The sequence below is a fragment of the Primulina huaijiensis genome, chromosome 15, assembly GCF_012295235.1.
Source record: "Primulina huaijiensis isolate GDHJ02 chromosome 15, ASM1229523v2, whole genome shotgun sequence".
In the NCBI taxonomy this organism is placed as follows: Eukaryota; Viridiplantae; Streptophyta; class Magnoliopsida; order Lamiales; family Gesneriaceae; genus Primulina; species Primulina huaijiensis.
This window is the reverse complement of record NC_133320.1, coordinates 23,848,594-23,866,132: the sequence shown is the minus strand read 5'-3', so window position 1 is coordinate 23,866,132 and position 17,539 is coordinate 23,848,594. Positions and strand designations below refer to the sequence as shown.

The following is a 17,539-nucleotide window of genomic DNA, read 5'->3' as shown; positions in this document are numbered from 1 at the left end:
ATATATACTGGACATATTTGGTTCCTGTTAATTTGCAATATATATACTGGACATATTTGGTTCCCGTTAATTTGTAATCGTTATCAAAGATTATCACGGGACAATAATATGCAATGTGTCATTATAAAGAAAATAAAACGTTCATATGTTCCAATTGAGATTGGTGTTTCTATGTTTTTCATTATTTTTAGATCATAAATATTGAAAATATTATGTCGACATTTATATTATACGCGTAAGACTGTGAGCGTTTGTCGTTTTATCAAAATTTATAGCTGGTGATAACAGTGTAAATCAAATATTTAAAACGTATAATAGCACAATACTATATTTCAATTGCTCTACCCAGCAGAAACAACGAGTACATCTAAAATAAACATAGTGACATACAACGGGAGAGGCTCGGGTTCGATTCAATCTCTTACCCCATTGGAAATCGATCTATTGAATTACCTATCAGAATTCTAGCGAAATATTCTTGAATTTTTAATAATTTTGTCGATTTTGAAATTTTGAACGAGCCTCTCTACAGCATCTTAAGATTTAGCATGTGCAAACTCAAGCTTAATATTAATTGTTTACTTCGAATAATGTAAAATTTAAATAATTTATAAACTCGTTGGTTTTGAACCGTCTGGAAAGCGTAAAATCAAACGTTGGGATCGCTAGCTACATCAAAACGACATATCAACCCGTTAAAAATCAATATATTTTTTTTTTATGATTAATCGAATCTTTCAAATGTTCTTCTATTGTTTTGTTATATAACATATATACAGGCAGACAATGCATGTAGATACATTAAAATCTCAATATAATGTATAGCTTTATGTCTAGTAAAAATTTTTTTCCCGTAAAATGTAAATAATTGAGAATTTTTATTGCTTCAAAGTTTGTGTATGAGTTGATATGTATATTAAACTTAATCAATGTTTTTTTAATAATCAAAATTAACTTATTTTTTTGAAAGGCTAAAATAATTGAAATGATATATTGCAATTTGTAATGGATTAAAATAAAATAAATTAGCGTGAGATAGTAAATGTAGTTTTATTTATTTATATCTAAACCAATACGAAAATAATTTATATTACATCTGGATTGAACGAACTGAATGGATTTGATTTCAAATTCACTCTTCAAATCTATTATATCAATTCGATTAAAAATTAGAATGTAGGATTTTAAATTCCTTTCCCTAGCTAAGTAATCATTCATTCTCATTTATATAACCTTCATTTCTTTTTTCAGTTATCTCAAATATATGGTCAAATTTATTCATTTAATAGTATATTTCTTGTTTTTTTTCGCTATGATAATGTGGTATTTGTTATTCTTAGGAGATGGGTTGGGAGTTTTTGGGTTCCGTAAAAAAAAAAAAAATAAATTTTAAAAATAATTTTTCTCGTTGATTTATGTCAGGAAAGTCGGTTCACTGTACCTAACCTTCCAAAGCACGTGATCTTACAACTTTACTTCACTAATTATTATTAATTATTATTTCTGTGTATAATTACTTTTCTTAATTATCGTCCTTATTCCATACAGGATGCCTCTTGGGAACATTTAATTCAAATTAGTGAACGATGTAAGATAATAGTTATTACATGTGTGGATAATGAACATAATCATTAATAGATTGAGTTGATTTAGAATTTTTTTTATAGTTTATAATTATTATTTGAATAACGTTAATGCAATTATATTAAACACGTAATTTGTAGAGATGATATTTGAATTTTTAAAATGAATTAGATATTATAATCATGAGTAAATTATATGAAAAACATTGCTTATCTAAATGGATATGATATTTTCATAAAAAACTAATTGGTGTTACAAAGCCGGACCAGTAAAGGCTCCGACCTTCATATATAGTATAGATTTTGTTTTGTTTGCATACTTAAACATCATGTTTTTATTTTATATAATTCAAATCTAATTGTAATGTGAGTAGAAAAATAAAAAAATTTAATTCGAATACTGGGCAAATACATTATCCGAGTGCCTATGTTTTTGTGTCTAGTAATTGTGGAATCAGTTATCATGTTTATTTTCTAGTACGTTTCAAGACTCAATACAAGTCATTTTCTCGAATACATGAACGTTTAATACAAATATTTTGTAGTTCAGGAGGGTTAAATACTTATAGAATACAGTGTCTTGTAATAATACTGTATCCGAAGCTTATATTCGTGAGATGAGTTTGTCCGCTCCATGTATGTCGTAAAAAAATAATATTTTTTTGAGTCGAGTCAAATATTAGTCTCATAAAATTGACTTAAATTAGCCACGGGAAAAAATTTCCAGTAAACTGGATTAATGGGCCTCGTTCAAGTGTACTCGGTCCAAGTAAGATATAAGCTCCAGCCCAATAATGATCAATCCCAATTAAACCAAAAGAAGACAAAATAAAATAGAAAATTAAACAATTCTGAAAAGCAAACACCCATTGGATGAGCGAATTAAATTCTTGTGTCCGTTTAATAGTTTGCACCAAAATACAAGTGAAACACCGACTTATTTGCATAAAAAATCATACCTTATATAACATTGCTTGTAAGTTAAGGAGAGAAAAGTTTTAACTAATATTTGTAAAAGAGTAATTCCAGTAGATTTTTTTTTGTAAGTGAGACGGATCGATATGGATTCATATCTATGATTATTTTTTTCAAGGTTTTTTTGCACTATTTATGGTGAGTAATATTTTCAATTATTAAATCATCTTAAATTTTAAAAATTTCCCAAAATTTCAGAATAGTTTGAGAATTGAAAATATTATTTACATAATCATTAAAAATAATTTGGTTTTTTTATGTATCAGATCGAGTTAGAGATTCATTTCATATCATCATAAACATTAATTGTTTCTTACTAAGTTGGATCAAATGAGAGATTGATGTCAAAAAATTGATCGGTGAGATCATTTATAGGAATTTTGTGGAGTGATTTACAATTTTTCCAAAGGAGAAGACGTTATTATACGATAAATATTTTAAAAAATGCAATTATATATTTATATTGTCACTTATTATTATATTTGGGAAAATAAAGAGAGCTTTTTAATCTCCATAAATAAATTTGTTATAGCTCATCTCCAAAACTCCATTCCAAGAGAACTAAACGAAGAAACCTTATCTTCACACGCAATTATGGCTGCTTCACTCCACTTCCTTACCCTCAACCCACAAACCCTTTCGCACCACTCCGCCGCCGCCACGCCATCTTCTTTCGCTATATTCACACTGAAACCACTACCTAAATCAAATCTCTCGCTTTCCGCCGGTAATTGCGGCGTCAACTACTCGACTCCCATTTCCAGATTTTTGGGAAAGGTTGCGTTTTCGTCGGATTTGGACCTGGAAGAAGATGACTTTTCTGGGCCGGTGGAGGCGAGTTTGTCGCCTGACTTGAAGCTCTTTGTGGGGAACTTGCCTTTTGATGTTGATAGCGCAGCTCTTGCAGGATTGTTCCAACAGGCCGGAAATGTCGAGATGGTTGAGGTAGTACTTTTGTTACTTCGACGCTGTTATTACTGCTGATTAATGTGGGACTATTCCTCATGATTTGCTGGAAAGTTTTCGTTTATTTCTAGTTATAATTTATCTTTTTGCAGCTATTCATTTGAGAGTTCCAGTTTCCAACCCATTCAATAACGCGTTTTTGTTAAATTCTTGTGATTGATTTCTTCTGTGGCCTCAAATTACCTACTTTTACTGAATCCTGACCCTTCTCGTGTTTGTGCTTAGAAATTATTATTTATATGCCAGATTTATTTTGACGAACTTATTTTTTCGTGACTCGAATCTTATTTTATGTTGATTGCTTGCCTTTGTAAGCCTAACACATGGATTAGGCTCAAGATTTCACAAGTATCTGCATGTCCCTTTGCTTCTGTAAACTATGCCTTAGTTCATTAGACGAATTGGATGCTGAAGAATTTTTTAAAATACTGTTGCTAAAGATTTTACTCATTGAACTTGTGAAATTTGCAGGTTATCTACGACAGGCTCTCGGGAAGAAGTAGGGGCTTTGGTTTTGTGACTATGTCTAAGATCGAAGAAGCTGAAGCTGCGGTTCAACAATTTAATGGATATGTAAGCTTACGTAAAGTGCACCTTACTCGCTCTTTACGACAGTTGTGGCTTAAATTATATTTTAGGCAATTGGAATTAACGTGTCATAGCAAATGATATCACAGGAATTGCAGGGAAGAGAATTGAGGGTAAATTCCGGGCCACCACCAGCTAAAAGGGAAAATTCCTCGTTTAGGGAGGGACCTAGAGGAAGGACGAGTTCTGGTGATTCAAACAGAGTTTATGTGGGTAACCTTTCATGGGGAGTAGATGATCTTGCACTTGAGACCTTGTTTAGCGAGCGAGGAAAGGTTAAGGAAGCCAGGGTGGTGTACGACAGAGACAGTGGTAGATCTAAGGGCTTTGGGTTTGTAACTCTCAGTTCTCCTGATGAGGTCAACAATGCCATCGAGTCATTAGATGGATCTGTAAGTACAATGTTCTGAAAATGATGAGGCTCGGCCATTGGTGCATAGCTCTTTGAATATATTTGTCAACTAAAGCACATGGTGGTTGCACCTATTGTTTTTGTTTATTCATGCTCAGTATATGTACTTCAAGATTTGATCCACTTGTGCGTGATACCGAACATTTTCAACAACTTAGGTTCTACTTTCAGAAACAAAATTTTTTCCTGCAATTATTTTGATAAATATTTTATACAACACAAATCTGATTACCGAAACTTTGTCGGTTGAATGCCTTTGATAATTGATAATCTTGATATAATCAATGATTCAAAATATGTAAATAAATATGGCCCAAATTCTTTTTTCATGCCTGTGGTTTTCATCAATTTTTCATTCAATTTCCTGTCGTATATTTGTGTGCTCAAAAGTGGTTCGAAATCTGGTTTGACCTAGGACTAATTATGTGGTGCAAGTATAGCATTTTCTTTTATAGTAACTATCTTATTTAAAATTTTCTTGGCATAGGACCTTAATGGCAGGGCTATTAGAGTTAGCGCTGCTGAATCCCGTGACTCCCGTCCAAGGCGTCAATATTAGGGAGGGAGTCATCACATTCCTTGATATGGAAAAGTAAATTTGGGTATGTACCTCAGATATTTGGAACTTTCTTCGAGCATAACCATCACATCCATATTTTTCCTTTTCCTTATAGTAGTCCTTAGTCTTCTGCCTCGTTTTACAAAATTTATTTGGTCCATCTTAACTAAATACAAGTTCCATTGGATAACAGAGCTCGGTAGAGGAGGAATCAAGGGTTGCAGCTACATTCCTGTTGGAGCTGATGGGCGATATAAATCCCAACTTTATATGTATGCACTCAAGTTGCAACTTCAAATTTTGGCTCTCCTGTCTGACAGGATCCGGAAGTCTATTATGTTTTTGCAATGTACGTATGTGACTATTTGGTCCACTGGGTACCTTTTCATGCGAAATTTCAATTTTGGATAAGATTTAACCTTTATGGCGTACCATCATCAAGAATTTTGTGATTGTGAAATGAATATGCATGTAGCTTTATTTCATTATTGCTATATATATAAAAAGACTGAAATCTTTTGGCGCTGTCGACTGCTGAATACCGCCCTCGGAGGGAAAGATGGGATGGATCGCATTGGGAATCAAATGCAAAGGTGGCCGGAAAGCCAAGCTCGTGAGTCAGACTAGGATCGGATTAGCTACTCAGGTGGAAAACATAGAACCTTAATTGTTGTCGAGTCAGTTTAGTTGGAGTGGGGAGCTTAAACAAAATTTAATACCTTTTGCAATATGAAATTTGAAGTCTCTAATAGTCATAAGCTACGTAAAACTGCTACTGATTATTATCTGATTTATTTTTTCAAATTTAAAAATTATAACTGCTAGGGAAGTTTGATTGTGCCATGCATTTGGTGCACGGATCCTTTTCTCTAGAATGCTAATGATGATTGGGCTAAGTCTTGAACTAATCAGACAGAATAAGGGCACAAGTGTGGCTGTTAAAACAGACAATTACGTCGAAAATTCCAAGTTTTGTCTCAGTTGTACTTGGAAAGGATCAACAGCCGTCTCTTTAGCACACTCCCGAAAGAAGATATTTTGTTTCATTCGCAGCTGATCGATTTCAATCACCTATACTACCAAACTAATCATCAAACTCAAGATTTGGATCCAAGAATATAACACGGTTGGTCAAATTTTTTAACCAGCTAACGTGGGATTGAAAGCATAAACATATCCTACATCAGCAACATGGGCTTTGCCAAATCAAAATCGATAAGGTAGTTTGAAAAAGCCTTATCTTGTTTTCGATGTATCCTAGTGTTCCAGTTGCTATAATGTATGCACTACATTTATCATGTTCCTAGATTTCACGATGATCCTGAAGGAGCAAAGTGTTCTCCACCGAAATGCTGACTCTCCAACCTTCATCTCAATCGATATGATGTTAATACAAATGATAAATATTTTTTTCTTGATAAATATTTGATGATAATAACAATATGATGTTAATACTAATGATAATAAATAAATTAACAGCATTATTGATAAACTAGAATTATGCATGATTTTAGGCCTTTCCTTCCAAATAATAGTAGGTCTCATGTGAGACCGTCTCACGGATCCTAATCTGTGAGACGAGTCAACNAGACAAACTATGGATGAGGCGGACATTATTTTCTTCCAAAAGAGAAACAACATTAGCGGACTCCGAAACCAACATGGCCCATCCATTATCCTACACCCTTTTTTCCCCCCAAAAACAATATAATTATTAGTTTAAATTAAAAACATATTGTAATAAAATATATTTACATGTAGTGCGAAACCGTAAGTTTTCCTGTTCCATGAAATTTTTATTTTTTTTAAAAAAAAAAGGTTCAAGTAAACTTTTAGGTTGCATTTGGATGGATGAATTTGAAATCCATGAATTTCGATTATAGTTTTATTGTATACAATAAAAAAATAGATTGAATCTTAAATTCATATCTTACTTATTTACAAATTAATAATACAAAATATAATGAATTTCAAATGACATTGTTATTGAGTGAACTTGAAATCCATCATAATTAAAATAAAATATTATATAACGATAAATTTGAAATTTATGACTTTATTTATATCAAAGAAAATAGATTTCAAATTAATGAAATCCATCGATCTAAATACAACTTCAATACACGAAATTCCATATATATTTCTGCTTAGAGGGTCTTTCGGTGGTGAATTAACGGAAACTGTGTTAAATATTCAAACTTTTTGCTTACTTTTGACTCTTTTGAATTGCTAATAACTAGTGTGTGTGTGTGTGTAAAAAGTCGAGAATGATATAATTAAAAGAATGTAGCATGCCATATATTTTATTTAAGTCAAATAGAAGTTGGTTTTGAAATCTATCCAAAGTTTGATACGCATGAAAGCCTACATTTTGGACTTCATTAGAATCTAATGATCACGCTGATATTAATAGCATGCACGCTTCTTAATTTAAATGCAAAAGCCTTTCAGTAGAAAGACTGGATGGAGAATTAATTCGGATATGTATGCCATTTGGTGTATGTGGATTTCAAATGACTGAGTTGGATGGAGAAATGATTTGATAACGAGTCACGTACAATAGATATATAATGCAAGAGAGATTCTGAATCTTATATTCTAATTTCGAGATAAATGAATATGAGACGTGGATTTGATATAAAAATCGCTTAAATATTTGAGTAGGTATCTTGTGAGATGGTCTCATGAATCTTTATCTGTGGGACGAGTCAATTTTACCGATATTCACAGTAAAAAGTAATACTCTTAGCATGAAAAGTAATACTTTTTCATGGATGACTCAAATAAGAGATACTCTTAGCATAAAAAGTAATATTTTTTCATGGATGACCCAAATAAGAGATCCGTCTCACAAAATACGACCCATGAGACTATCTCACATAAGTTTTTGCCAAAATCTTTTCATCCAAATACATCTTCGTGTCATTTTCCAGATATGGAAATATTTGGAACATTAAAGATGGTAAAACGACTTTTTAGTGTAACGGTATAAACCACCAACGAGATTCTCCATTTTGGAATTAGAATGGAATGTGGGGTCATAGAATAAATCGGGTTTTCTATTTTTTAACCTCGATTACTATCGGCTAACCTAATCAAACATTTTTAATTTAAAGTTGTGACAAAAGTTAGACCGATCGAGAACAACAAGCTAATAATTGATCGAGGGACTGAATTTGTGTTGCACTTAATTATGGGAAAACAGAATTTTTTGGTCATATGTTTTTGTCTCTTTGCGATTTTAGTCTGTTTGTTGTCAAATTTAAGTGTTAGTTATATATCTTTAAATATTTGGAATTTTAGTCATTTTTTAATCAGGAATATTTATGTGACATTTTACACGTCAGCACTAAAATATTATATTTCTTTAATTTCATGGACAATAACGGCCTTGTAATCGAATTACTAGTTACTTCCAACGAAACATGTAAATTAAGACAAAAATTTGTGTGAGACGATCTCACGAGTCGTATTTTGTGAGACAAATATCTTATTTGGGTCATCCATGAAAAAATATTATAATTATTTTTTATGCTAAGAGTATTACTTTTTATTGTGAATATCGGTAGGATTGACTCATCTCACAGATAAAGATTTGTGAGACCGTCTCATAAGAGACATACTCTTGAATTAAATAAATATCCAATATTTTAACGTTTCATGAAATTTGAGAGAAAAAAGTTTTTTTGTCTTCATGTATATTTTCCTGCTTTTGGCCTCAGATTTGCGCTGATTTTTTGACAAAATAAAATGATTTCCAAATCCATTCCAATTCAACGGTCAATAATAAGAATAATAACCGAAAGTTAAAATTTAAAAAAAATAAAATAATAATTTATATTAATCATTACGTTTATAATTTTTTTAAATAAAAAATAGGGATTCAAATATATTAATAAAACTTGTCTGGTTCATGTTCTCAAAGAGTTGCGGCTGCACGAAACTTTTAGCTCCTACTCTATACGTAGGTTTTAATTTAAATAAATTAATGAATAATACTAGAAGTACAAACAATATACCGTTACAACGATATCTACAATCATTATATCGTGAGATTTTGTATTCTATATATATTGAAATTTTGACAAATTGAATTTTTGCATTGAATTTTTTGTGTTGTACAAATATAGATGTACATGTAGCATCACTCTAAATTAAATCACCAATATTTTCCACTTACTGATCCCTTTCTTGGAACTTACTTAATAACCCACGTTTAATGATGCTACTTAACTTAAGTCTCTCTCATCACTCCAAACCCGACATGTCGTCACTCGTCGATAATGCATGCATAAACTCTCGTAAATAAATATTTATGAGACCATATCGATCTACACAACAGACGAAAAAAACGAAATAGTATTGTTGAGCTGAATTGAATTGGGATCTCAAAACTAACAGATACAGCCCATACTCACATAAAACCATGCGCTAAAGGCGTGCGGGCATGAGCAGGAGAAAGCACATAGTTTATTCAAGTATAAAAATGCTGGATCACTCGAAAGTACATCTTTTATTATTATTATCATTATTATTATTTAATCTCATTATATGTGCTAAAAAAGTACTGAATGTTGTCGTAAGCAGACAGACTCCATAGGGATCTGCAATTTTTAATTACTTAAATGTCTAAGTTCCCACATTCTAGGTACACTTAAATTTTTTAACCCCCAATAATTGTCTTTCATCTTAACATAAGCTGATCCATTTACCCAAAGGATATATCCTTTGTGAATTTGAATGATTTCGCGAGTATATTCATAATGGTGATGGGGAGAAATGAGAGAAGGGTTGGGGGACAGCATGGTCGAAGAAATCATGTCTATGGGGAAATTAAGAAACTCATTCTAAGTACACGAAAAGTTTCCCAAGAAAACAACAAGGTTGTCTCTTAATGGAATGTGGCGAAGGCACCCACCCAGTGTTTTTTTTATTTTTATTTTTTAATCTCCAAATTATCACACAGTGCTCCATATATGGTAAATTAATATTTATTTATCCAATACACATGCATGTCCGGACCATGTATAGTTTAAATCAATTTTGTCACGCATGCTCTTCCATATATAAAAATTGAAAAGAACCCATGTCACACTGTCTATTTTAAGCTTTTTACCGCAGATATGATCAAAAGTTGGTAATATTTTCAAGTTTAGGAGACAATCCCAATGCTTTGATCCCTGTGGAATTGAAGAAGTGAGTAGGTGCAAACAAAAAAAAAATTAAGGAAGAACGGTAGCGATTACGGGTTCCACTTCATTAAATAAAAAAAATAAGAAGACGTGATAATAATAATAGTAATAATAATAGAAATTGTATTACATATCCGTGGATGATCGGAGAAAAGAGTACGTGCAAAGGAATTGGATTGTTGGAGTGTCTGAAATGAGGTTAGGGCATACCGGACCCGATTTGAAAGCTAGCTTCCTTTCCCTAAATAGGTGTCCCGAGACAATTGTTGGTGAATAGGCATCGAATAATTTCTTATCCCATTGTCACTTCCTAGGTATGCGTGTCGACTGCACAAAAATTGCACCCTATTTATTTTGTTTCTCCATTTTTTTTGTCTGTACGAGGGAAAAGAAAAAGATTCACAGAAAATTCTGTGACCAAAAGTTTTTGTATGTTTTCGTTGTGTTTGGTTGAAGGATCAAAAAGATAATATTATATTTGGTATGATTATTAAGAATGTGATAATTTAGAATCTTTTGATGAATTGACTAAATTGTCCTTCCACTATTGCGACGGCGGGCGAGCGGGCGGGCGGTGGTGTGGTGGCCGGACGGAGGCGGCGACGGCGATGGTCGGCCGGCGGCAACGGCGGCGACGACGGTATTGGTCGGCCGAAGATCGACCGTGGGGGTGATTGGCTGGCGGTGGTCTGCGGTGGCGGTGGTGGTCGGCCGTCGGCAGTGGCGATGGCGGTAAGTGGTGGTGAGTTTGGATATAGAAGAAAGGTAAAATTGAAAAAATAGGATGAATTAAGAGTTGGATACATAATCTTAGGGGGGAAGAGTGATTATTTTATCCCAGTTAATATAACCTAATCCTTTATAAGAGGGATTGACTTGGTTAAACAAAAATCCTACCAAATATGAGATTATTCTACCAAACGCAGTGTTTAAGTTAACAACTAGATTATGAATGGAAGTTTATAAGGCATAAAATTGAACCTGAAATTGATATCATTTTAATATTATGGATCTGAACTAACTTCAACTCAAAAGCTAGTTCAAGGAAAAAAATATCGTCCCAGTTTATATATTCAAGTTTCAATAACTTATCATTGTATTATATACTACAAATTGATTAATGACTTGTAATGATAAGTATTATTAATTAGCAATAAATGAATATTATATGTTGTTTGTGATATCTATAAATTTATTTAGGCATAAAAACTGTTATTGAAATCTTTTTTGAGAAATACAATGAGTCAAGAGAGATCGAATAGGTTGACTATCTTTCACACAAAAAGATATATTGGATGATATCTCATGACTCATATAACTACATATTAATTGATGACTCTGTTTAAAAAAACACGAGAATAGTGCATTAAGCAATATTTATTTTAGAATAAGTTATTTTGAGAAATTATGTAAAACATTTTTCCTAATGTCTAGTTTTCGATTATATGTTTGGTCTTATTTTGATTAAGATATTCAATTAGTGTTTCTCAATATATATATGACATTTAAAGTTAAAGGCAAGAGGTTTTATTATTATTTTTTATATTCACAAAAGAGCTTAATTTCTCTCACAAGCGTCCTACTTATTATATCAACTCGGACATCTTTTTATGACATTAAAAATAGTTTTGATGTTGTGCTCCTGCGTTATAATAGTAATAGATAATAATAATAATGACAATAATAATAATAATAGATTCAATGCCATTCCTTTTTAACCATTTAACCACAAAACATGTGCAATTTGTTGTCATTCTTGGCATAATTTTTTTAATCATTCTCATATAAATATAATGAATGAATTTTTTAAATTTTATTAATTAAAATTGAGGGAAGGGATTTTGTTTTTGTTGTCTCCAGCAAAAAATGAATTTAAATTACGTGGACTTCCCAATCTCCACGACTCGTAAAGATATTACATTCTAAAATCGGAACAAACATGCACTTTCCACCACTTCATTTTTTTTAATGGCAAACAAAGAAAGAAAAAAGGAAATTGGACAAAATTTGGGATTGCTCCAAGTTTCATTCTTTACCTTAAAAATACATTTAAATAAATAATAAAATCAATTTTCAAAAGAAGAATGTGTAGTTTATTTTATATACTTAGTGGCATATGCATACACATTATATGTATAACATAATATATAGATATTACGTGTACTATTCATAATATCTATTTTTGTATTAAATTATTTATCGACAAGTCATAATATATATTTTTGTATTAAATTATGTATCGACTAATTGTAAAAATTAATAAATGCATAAATAATTAGAAAAAAATTTGTGTGAAACGATCTCACGGATGATATTTTGTGAGACGGATCTCTTATTTGGATCATCCATGAAAAGTATTACTTTTTATGCTAAGAGTATTACTTTTTATTGTGAATATCGATAGGGTTGAACTGTCTCACAGATAAAGATTCGTGAGACCGTATCACAAGAGACCTACTCTAAATAATTAAAGCAGGTTGTGTCATGTAATATACGAGGAAAATCAAATAACTACTATAAGAGCCGAACTTTTATATAATAATAATAATAATAATAATAATAATAATAATTTTTAAAAATTAATATTCAAAATAGGTGTATTGAAAATTTAAATGTTAAAATAAGAGTTGTAAAAATTAAAAATTTGTGTGTGATGATGAAGGTAATGATGTAATTTATTTTTTGAATTATTACCAAAGAAATTCTATAAATAGTATCATCATTTGTGAAGAAACTCACAATTGAATTGAGAGAAAAATATTATAAAGTGTGTAATTTGATAATTTTGATAGTTTGATATTTTTATTTTTTTACTATAAATTTTTACTTTTTCATACCAACAACAACAACAACAACAACAACAACAACAACAACGACGACAATAATAATAATAAGATTATTGCGTTGAATACAAAATAAAACAGAATTTAAGCCAAATACGACATTTCCATGCACAAAATTAATTAAGTTGAAGGAAATAAAATAGAATGAATAAAAAAGAAAAACTTAACAAATGAAGTGGTCCACACGTGCCGGTCACGCATACCAAGTTTCCTTCCCACTGTATAAATAAAACCCAACCCGAAACTCGTATAGTAAGCGCAGATATTTGATCTCCCTGTTGATCCGTGTATTCTTCCATTCTCTCCCGCTTCTTTACTGATAAATATAAATAAAAACATGCTATTTTTACTATAAAGGAGGCTATATATCTGGCACAGATAGTAGCCATGGCGGGTGTATTCAGGGGACTGTTGTAAGAAAGATTGTTCTTTTATTCAAAGGTGCCACTTAAATTTGGAGATAAAAGGGAAAAAAAATGGAGAGAGAGAGCGAAGTGAAGGCGTCCAAATTCAAGAGGATTTGTGTGTTCTGTGGGAGTAGCCAAGGAAAGAAGACTAGCTATCAAGAATCCGCCGTTGAGCTGGGCAAAGTCTTGGTACATGCATTTTCTTTGTCCTCGCTTTCTTTTCCCCATTGAAATGCGTTTCTTTCTTTATTTAGGAAAATGTTGTGTTTGTGTGTATTTGAGTGAAAGTTTGTTCAGATTCTTGGCTTTGCGTCTTTCATTGTTCTACTTATGTTTTTGACATGTGATTTTGCAAGAAATTGTATCCATAGTTTCTGAATGCTGTGTCTCTGCTCTCAAAAAAATTCATGGCGTTTAGCTTTTGGGACTCCTAATTTTCACCTCGCCGTCTGGTTTAAACGAAAAGGGGAAGATTAGATCTTTGTGCTTTTAGTTTAGACACTCCATATGTCATGTTACTTTCATCTACAGGTCTCTCTCAATTTTTTTCCAATGAAAATCTTGCTTTCTTCCTCAAATGGATAAGAACCCCAACATACGGCTGTGCTATGTGAAGTACTCCTATAGTTTTTCCTCTTTTCACAATGTCGAAGGCGTGATAAATGTGCAATTTTTAGAGAGGGTGGGGGGCGGCTACTGTACAAAAAATCCTACTCGGTCAAAGTTCGATTGAAAGAAGACAAACTTCATTTTGCACGATTCTTGGAACTCTGGTCTAATGTGGTCCATGTGTTCTTAGGTTTCTAGGAACATTGATTTGGTGTATGGAGGAGGCAGCATAGGACTTATGGGTTTGGTTTCACAAGCTGTTCATGATGGTGGTCGGCATGTCATGGGGTAAGCTTCTTTCAATAAGTTGTTAATGGCAGAAGTTTCTGCGTAATTCTTCACTTAACTGATTTTTTTTTGTCATATTATTGTCTCCCTCTGCAGGGTGATTCCCAAGACGCTCATGCCTCGAGAGGTTTGTCTGCTACGGTTAAAATGTCTTGGGCTTTTTACGGTTTAAATAATTTGTATACAACTTTTTATTAGTTTGAATGCATACTAATAATACCACTGATGGAGTTGATACAGTGATTTTCTTTTCTGTTTTTTCATGTTTCTCTTGGATGGCAACGCTTTTCCCGATCCATAGACTATAAGGCTATAAGCTCATTCTGTCTTGAATCTTGATAAATATGAGTCTGTTTGCTCTGCATTTCTTTCATCTGCTATTGATTTATGTTCCTTGATTCCTGCCAAATGCAAGCCATTTGTTTCTTCGTTGGTCATTACAATATATGACTACATTCGGACTCCAAATATGTTCTTTTAATTTACACATATCTGATTGTTCTGCTATGTTACGTGCGGGATCTTGTATTTTTCTTCCATGGCCTTTTCTGTGATTCAAATTTACCGTTGCTGACTTTGAATTTTATTTCCCCTGCAAAACCACCCATTATTGCTCAACTGCAAAAAAATGCACGGCGTTCAACATGCAAGAAAACTCTCCCTTTCCTTTTTCAGCTTTATGAACAATTTTGGTTATAATGGGAATGAGCATCCTTTTGCAGTTAACTGGTGTGACAGTGGGAGAAGTGAAGGCTGTTGCAGATATGCACCAAAGGAAAGCAGAAATGGCTAGGCATTCTGATGCTTTTATTGCCTTGCCAGGTTGGTGTAAAAACCCTTCACTTGCGCTAATTTCTCAGTTCGAAGTTTGCCATTTCTCTCATTTCTTGGTCTTAAAAGTTTGTGCAACAGCTGCTAAATGGCGTCATTTCTTTCCTTTAATGCATTATAATAGTAGCATGCATAAAATTGTAGTTTTCTTGTGACAGAAAACTCTTGTTTTGCTTCCTACATCTCATCCTTTGTCAAACCTCAGCTTCTCAATCAATGAGTACTAGGAGAGTAAGATACTTCAAAAACAGAATATATTATATATTTTCATTTGTCTGTAGGATAAATAGAAATAATTAACGATGGCTTCCAGACAATCATGCCTTTATAAATGTTTTTCTTTATTGAAATCGTAATTTTTGGCTATTCGCAATATCAAGAACTTGGTTAAGGAATTTAACATATGCAATAAATGAACTGATTTGTTGATGTATACAGGTGGCTATGGAACTCTTGAGGAATTGCTTGAAGTGATCACATGGGCTCAACTGGGAATCCATGATAAACCGGTACTTTATTTCTTGATATGTCATGGATTCATTGATCTCTATGTCGTTCAGATATTAGGAACTTCATATGGTTAAAGAAAATAACAGGAATAAGAACTTTAACAAAACCCATAACGAGAAATTAAAAGTGCTTTTGTATTTTTGCAGGTAGGATTGCTAAATGTGGATGGATACTACAACTCTTTACTGTCGTTCATCGACAAAGCCGTGGAGGAAGGATTCATTATCCCAAGTGCACGCCATATCATTGTCTCGGCACCGAACGCAAAGGAGCTTGTCAAAAAATTGGAGGTAATAAACTATTTTCCTCGATAAATCCAGCATAATTCATAAAGTGGCATTTTTCACTCAAGATTTGGACTCCATAATTGATGCACATATCATTTAAATTAATACGAGGATGTCTTTACGTTTTCACAGGATTATATACCTCGACATGAAAGAGTGGCTTCAAAACATAGCTGGGAAATGGAGCAGCTGGGTTATTCCCCTATATACGATCTTTCGAGGTGAAGACAATGGATTATCTGCATATGATGGCTCCATTAGAGCATGTGAATTGCCACTAAAAGGAGCTGACTGGCTATTTCAAATTTTTGTAGCGGGGGAAATCTCATATTGTAAATTTTTTGGCTTGAAAATGAAGGACCTGACCATGACCATGTGATAGCTTGTTATTTCAGCTTCACATGGACACTTCGTTTCCTCAATTTGCAAGTTGTAACTGGTCTGCCATACTGAATGCATCAATATTAATCCCATTCCCCGCAACTAATGACTCCAATCTTTTGTCATGTCAAGTCTGGTCTTTCTTGTTTCAAGATTCCATTCCTCTAGAAGATGCTCATATTTTTGTCTGCTTTGACTTGTAAACAAAGTGCAGGTCAGATCGTGCCCTGTGTTGAATGGAGGGCACTGCCATTATCATGTTTCCCTTGTGAAAGTTGTGTAGGAGCCCATTGTCATCATCTGATTTTATCTTTATTTATTTTTTAATAGAAAAAAGCGATAAACGCCCATGAAAAAGCATGAAAAATAGCAAGACAGAAGTTACTACGCCCAAGTTATGTCATTAAAATAGAGAAAATTTATCCCCTTAGTTTTATCTTTAAAGAAATGAAAGAAAGAAAGCATGCACAATATTGAAAAGTATACTATGTGATGGTATGATGTAAAATTAGAATGTTCATCCTGGATAAAATGGGAGTGGTTGAGTGTTGGATGGGTAGTGGTTTGTTATTATTATGAGAAAATTTGAAGGGTTGCAGGATTTGAATGAATGCCAGGAATGGGGCAATTGTAGCGTTCCACTATGAAGGAATAAGAGATGAGGAGGGACCATTTTTGTTACAAACATGTGTCGACTCACTCACTCTCTCTATCTTTAGATACACCACATATTTCATTAGTTTTTTTTATAACGTCGGAACGCACATACGTTAATTTCCAAGCTAACGCAGTAGTTTTACAAATAACATTAGTCGAGTAAACCAAAATATGAACAACAGACTCGTTTGAAAAAGTGTTAATAGGAAATCGATCTCATGATCATTGGTAGTTCATCTATACAACCAACTTAGACAACTAATTGGGGATGATTTACTTTAAATTAAGATAATATGATAATTATAAAAATTCCTCAAGGGCTAGACTGCCATTCGGTAACTTGCTTGGTCATTCCGTCTTATCTCGGTCTAGGGGTGCGACAATTCACAGTAATAGAAGATAGAAGATGTTAGATTTAAAAAAATAAAACAAAATAATAATAATAATAATA

The 17,539-nt window shown here is 32.7% G+C and overlaps 2 protein-coding genes and 1 long non-coding RNA gene across 3 annotated transcripts; 2 read left to right on the top strand and 1 right to left on the bottom strand.

Annotated features, from left to right (window-relative positions):
* The first annotated feature begins 3,071 nt into the window (after positions 1-3,071).
* LOC140959879 (29 kDa ribonucleoprotein A, chloroplastic) lies at positions 3,072-5,507 on the top strand. The gene is made up of 5 exons (XM_073417912.1): positions 3,072-3,503; positions 3,996-4,097; positions 4,202-4,504; positions 5,012-5,126; positions 5,277-5,507. The coding sequence occupies exons 1-4, from the start codon at positions 3,153-3,155 to the stop codon at positions 5,081-5,083; spliced, it is 828 nt and encodes a 275-aa protein (XP_073274013.1). The 5' UTR covers positions 3,072-3,152; the 3' UTR covers positions 5,084-5,126; positions 5,277-5,507.
* On the bottom strand, positions 4,556-5,005 carry LOC140959880 (uncharacterized). The gene is made up of 2 exons (XR_012172073.1): positions 4,679-5,005; positions 4,556-4,647 (listed from the first exon to the last, which is right to left on the bottom strand). It is a non-coding gene; the product is annotated as an uncharacterized lncRNA (long non-coding RNA).
* Positions 5,508-13,375: 7,868 nt separating the features above from the next.
* On the top strand, positions 13,376-16,537 carry LOC140958336 (cytokinin riboside 5'-monophosphate phosphoribohydrolase LOG1). Its single transcript, XM_073415752.1, has 7 exons — positions 13,376-13,714; positions 14,325-14,422; positions 14,519-14,549; positions 15,145-15,244; positions 15,692-15,762; positions 15,910-16,053; positions 16,183-16,537. The coding sequence occupies exons 1-7, from the start codon at positions 13,595-13,597 to the stop codon at positions 16,273-16,275; spliced, it is 657 nt and encodes a 218-aa protein (XP_073271853.1). The 5' UTR covers positions 13,376-13,594; the 3' UTR covers positions 16,276-16,537.
* Positions 16,538-17,539: the final 1,002 nt, after the last annotated feature.

Excerpts from the sequence above, each read along its gene's own strand:
- LOC140959879 (XM_073417912.1), top strand. The coding sequence starts at position 3,153 with ATGGCTGCTTCACTCCACTTCCTTACCCTCAACCCACAAACCCTTTCG. Across the intron at positions 3,504-3,995 it reads GAAATGTCGAGATGGTTGAG|GTTATCTACGACAGGCTCTC; the intron begins GTAGTACTTTTG and ends TGAAATTTGCAG. Across the intron at positions 4,098-4,201 it reads TTCAACAATTTAATGGATAT|GAATTGCAGGGAAGAGAATT; the intron begins GTAAGCTTACGT and ends ATGATATCACAG.
- LOC140958336 (XM_073415752.1), top strand. The coding sequence starts at position 13,595 with ATGGAGAGAGAGAGCGAAGTGAAGGCGTCCAAATTCAAGAGGATTTGT. Across the intron at positions 14,423-14,518 it reads GGTGGTCGGCATGTCATGGG|GGTGATTCCCAAGACGCTCA; the intron begins GTAAGCTTCTTT and ends CTCCCTCTGCAG. Across the intron at positions 15,245-15,691 it reads TGCTTTTATTGCCTTGCCAG|GTGGCTATGGAACTCTTGAG; the intron begins GTTGGTGTAAAA and ends TGATGTATACAG.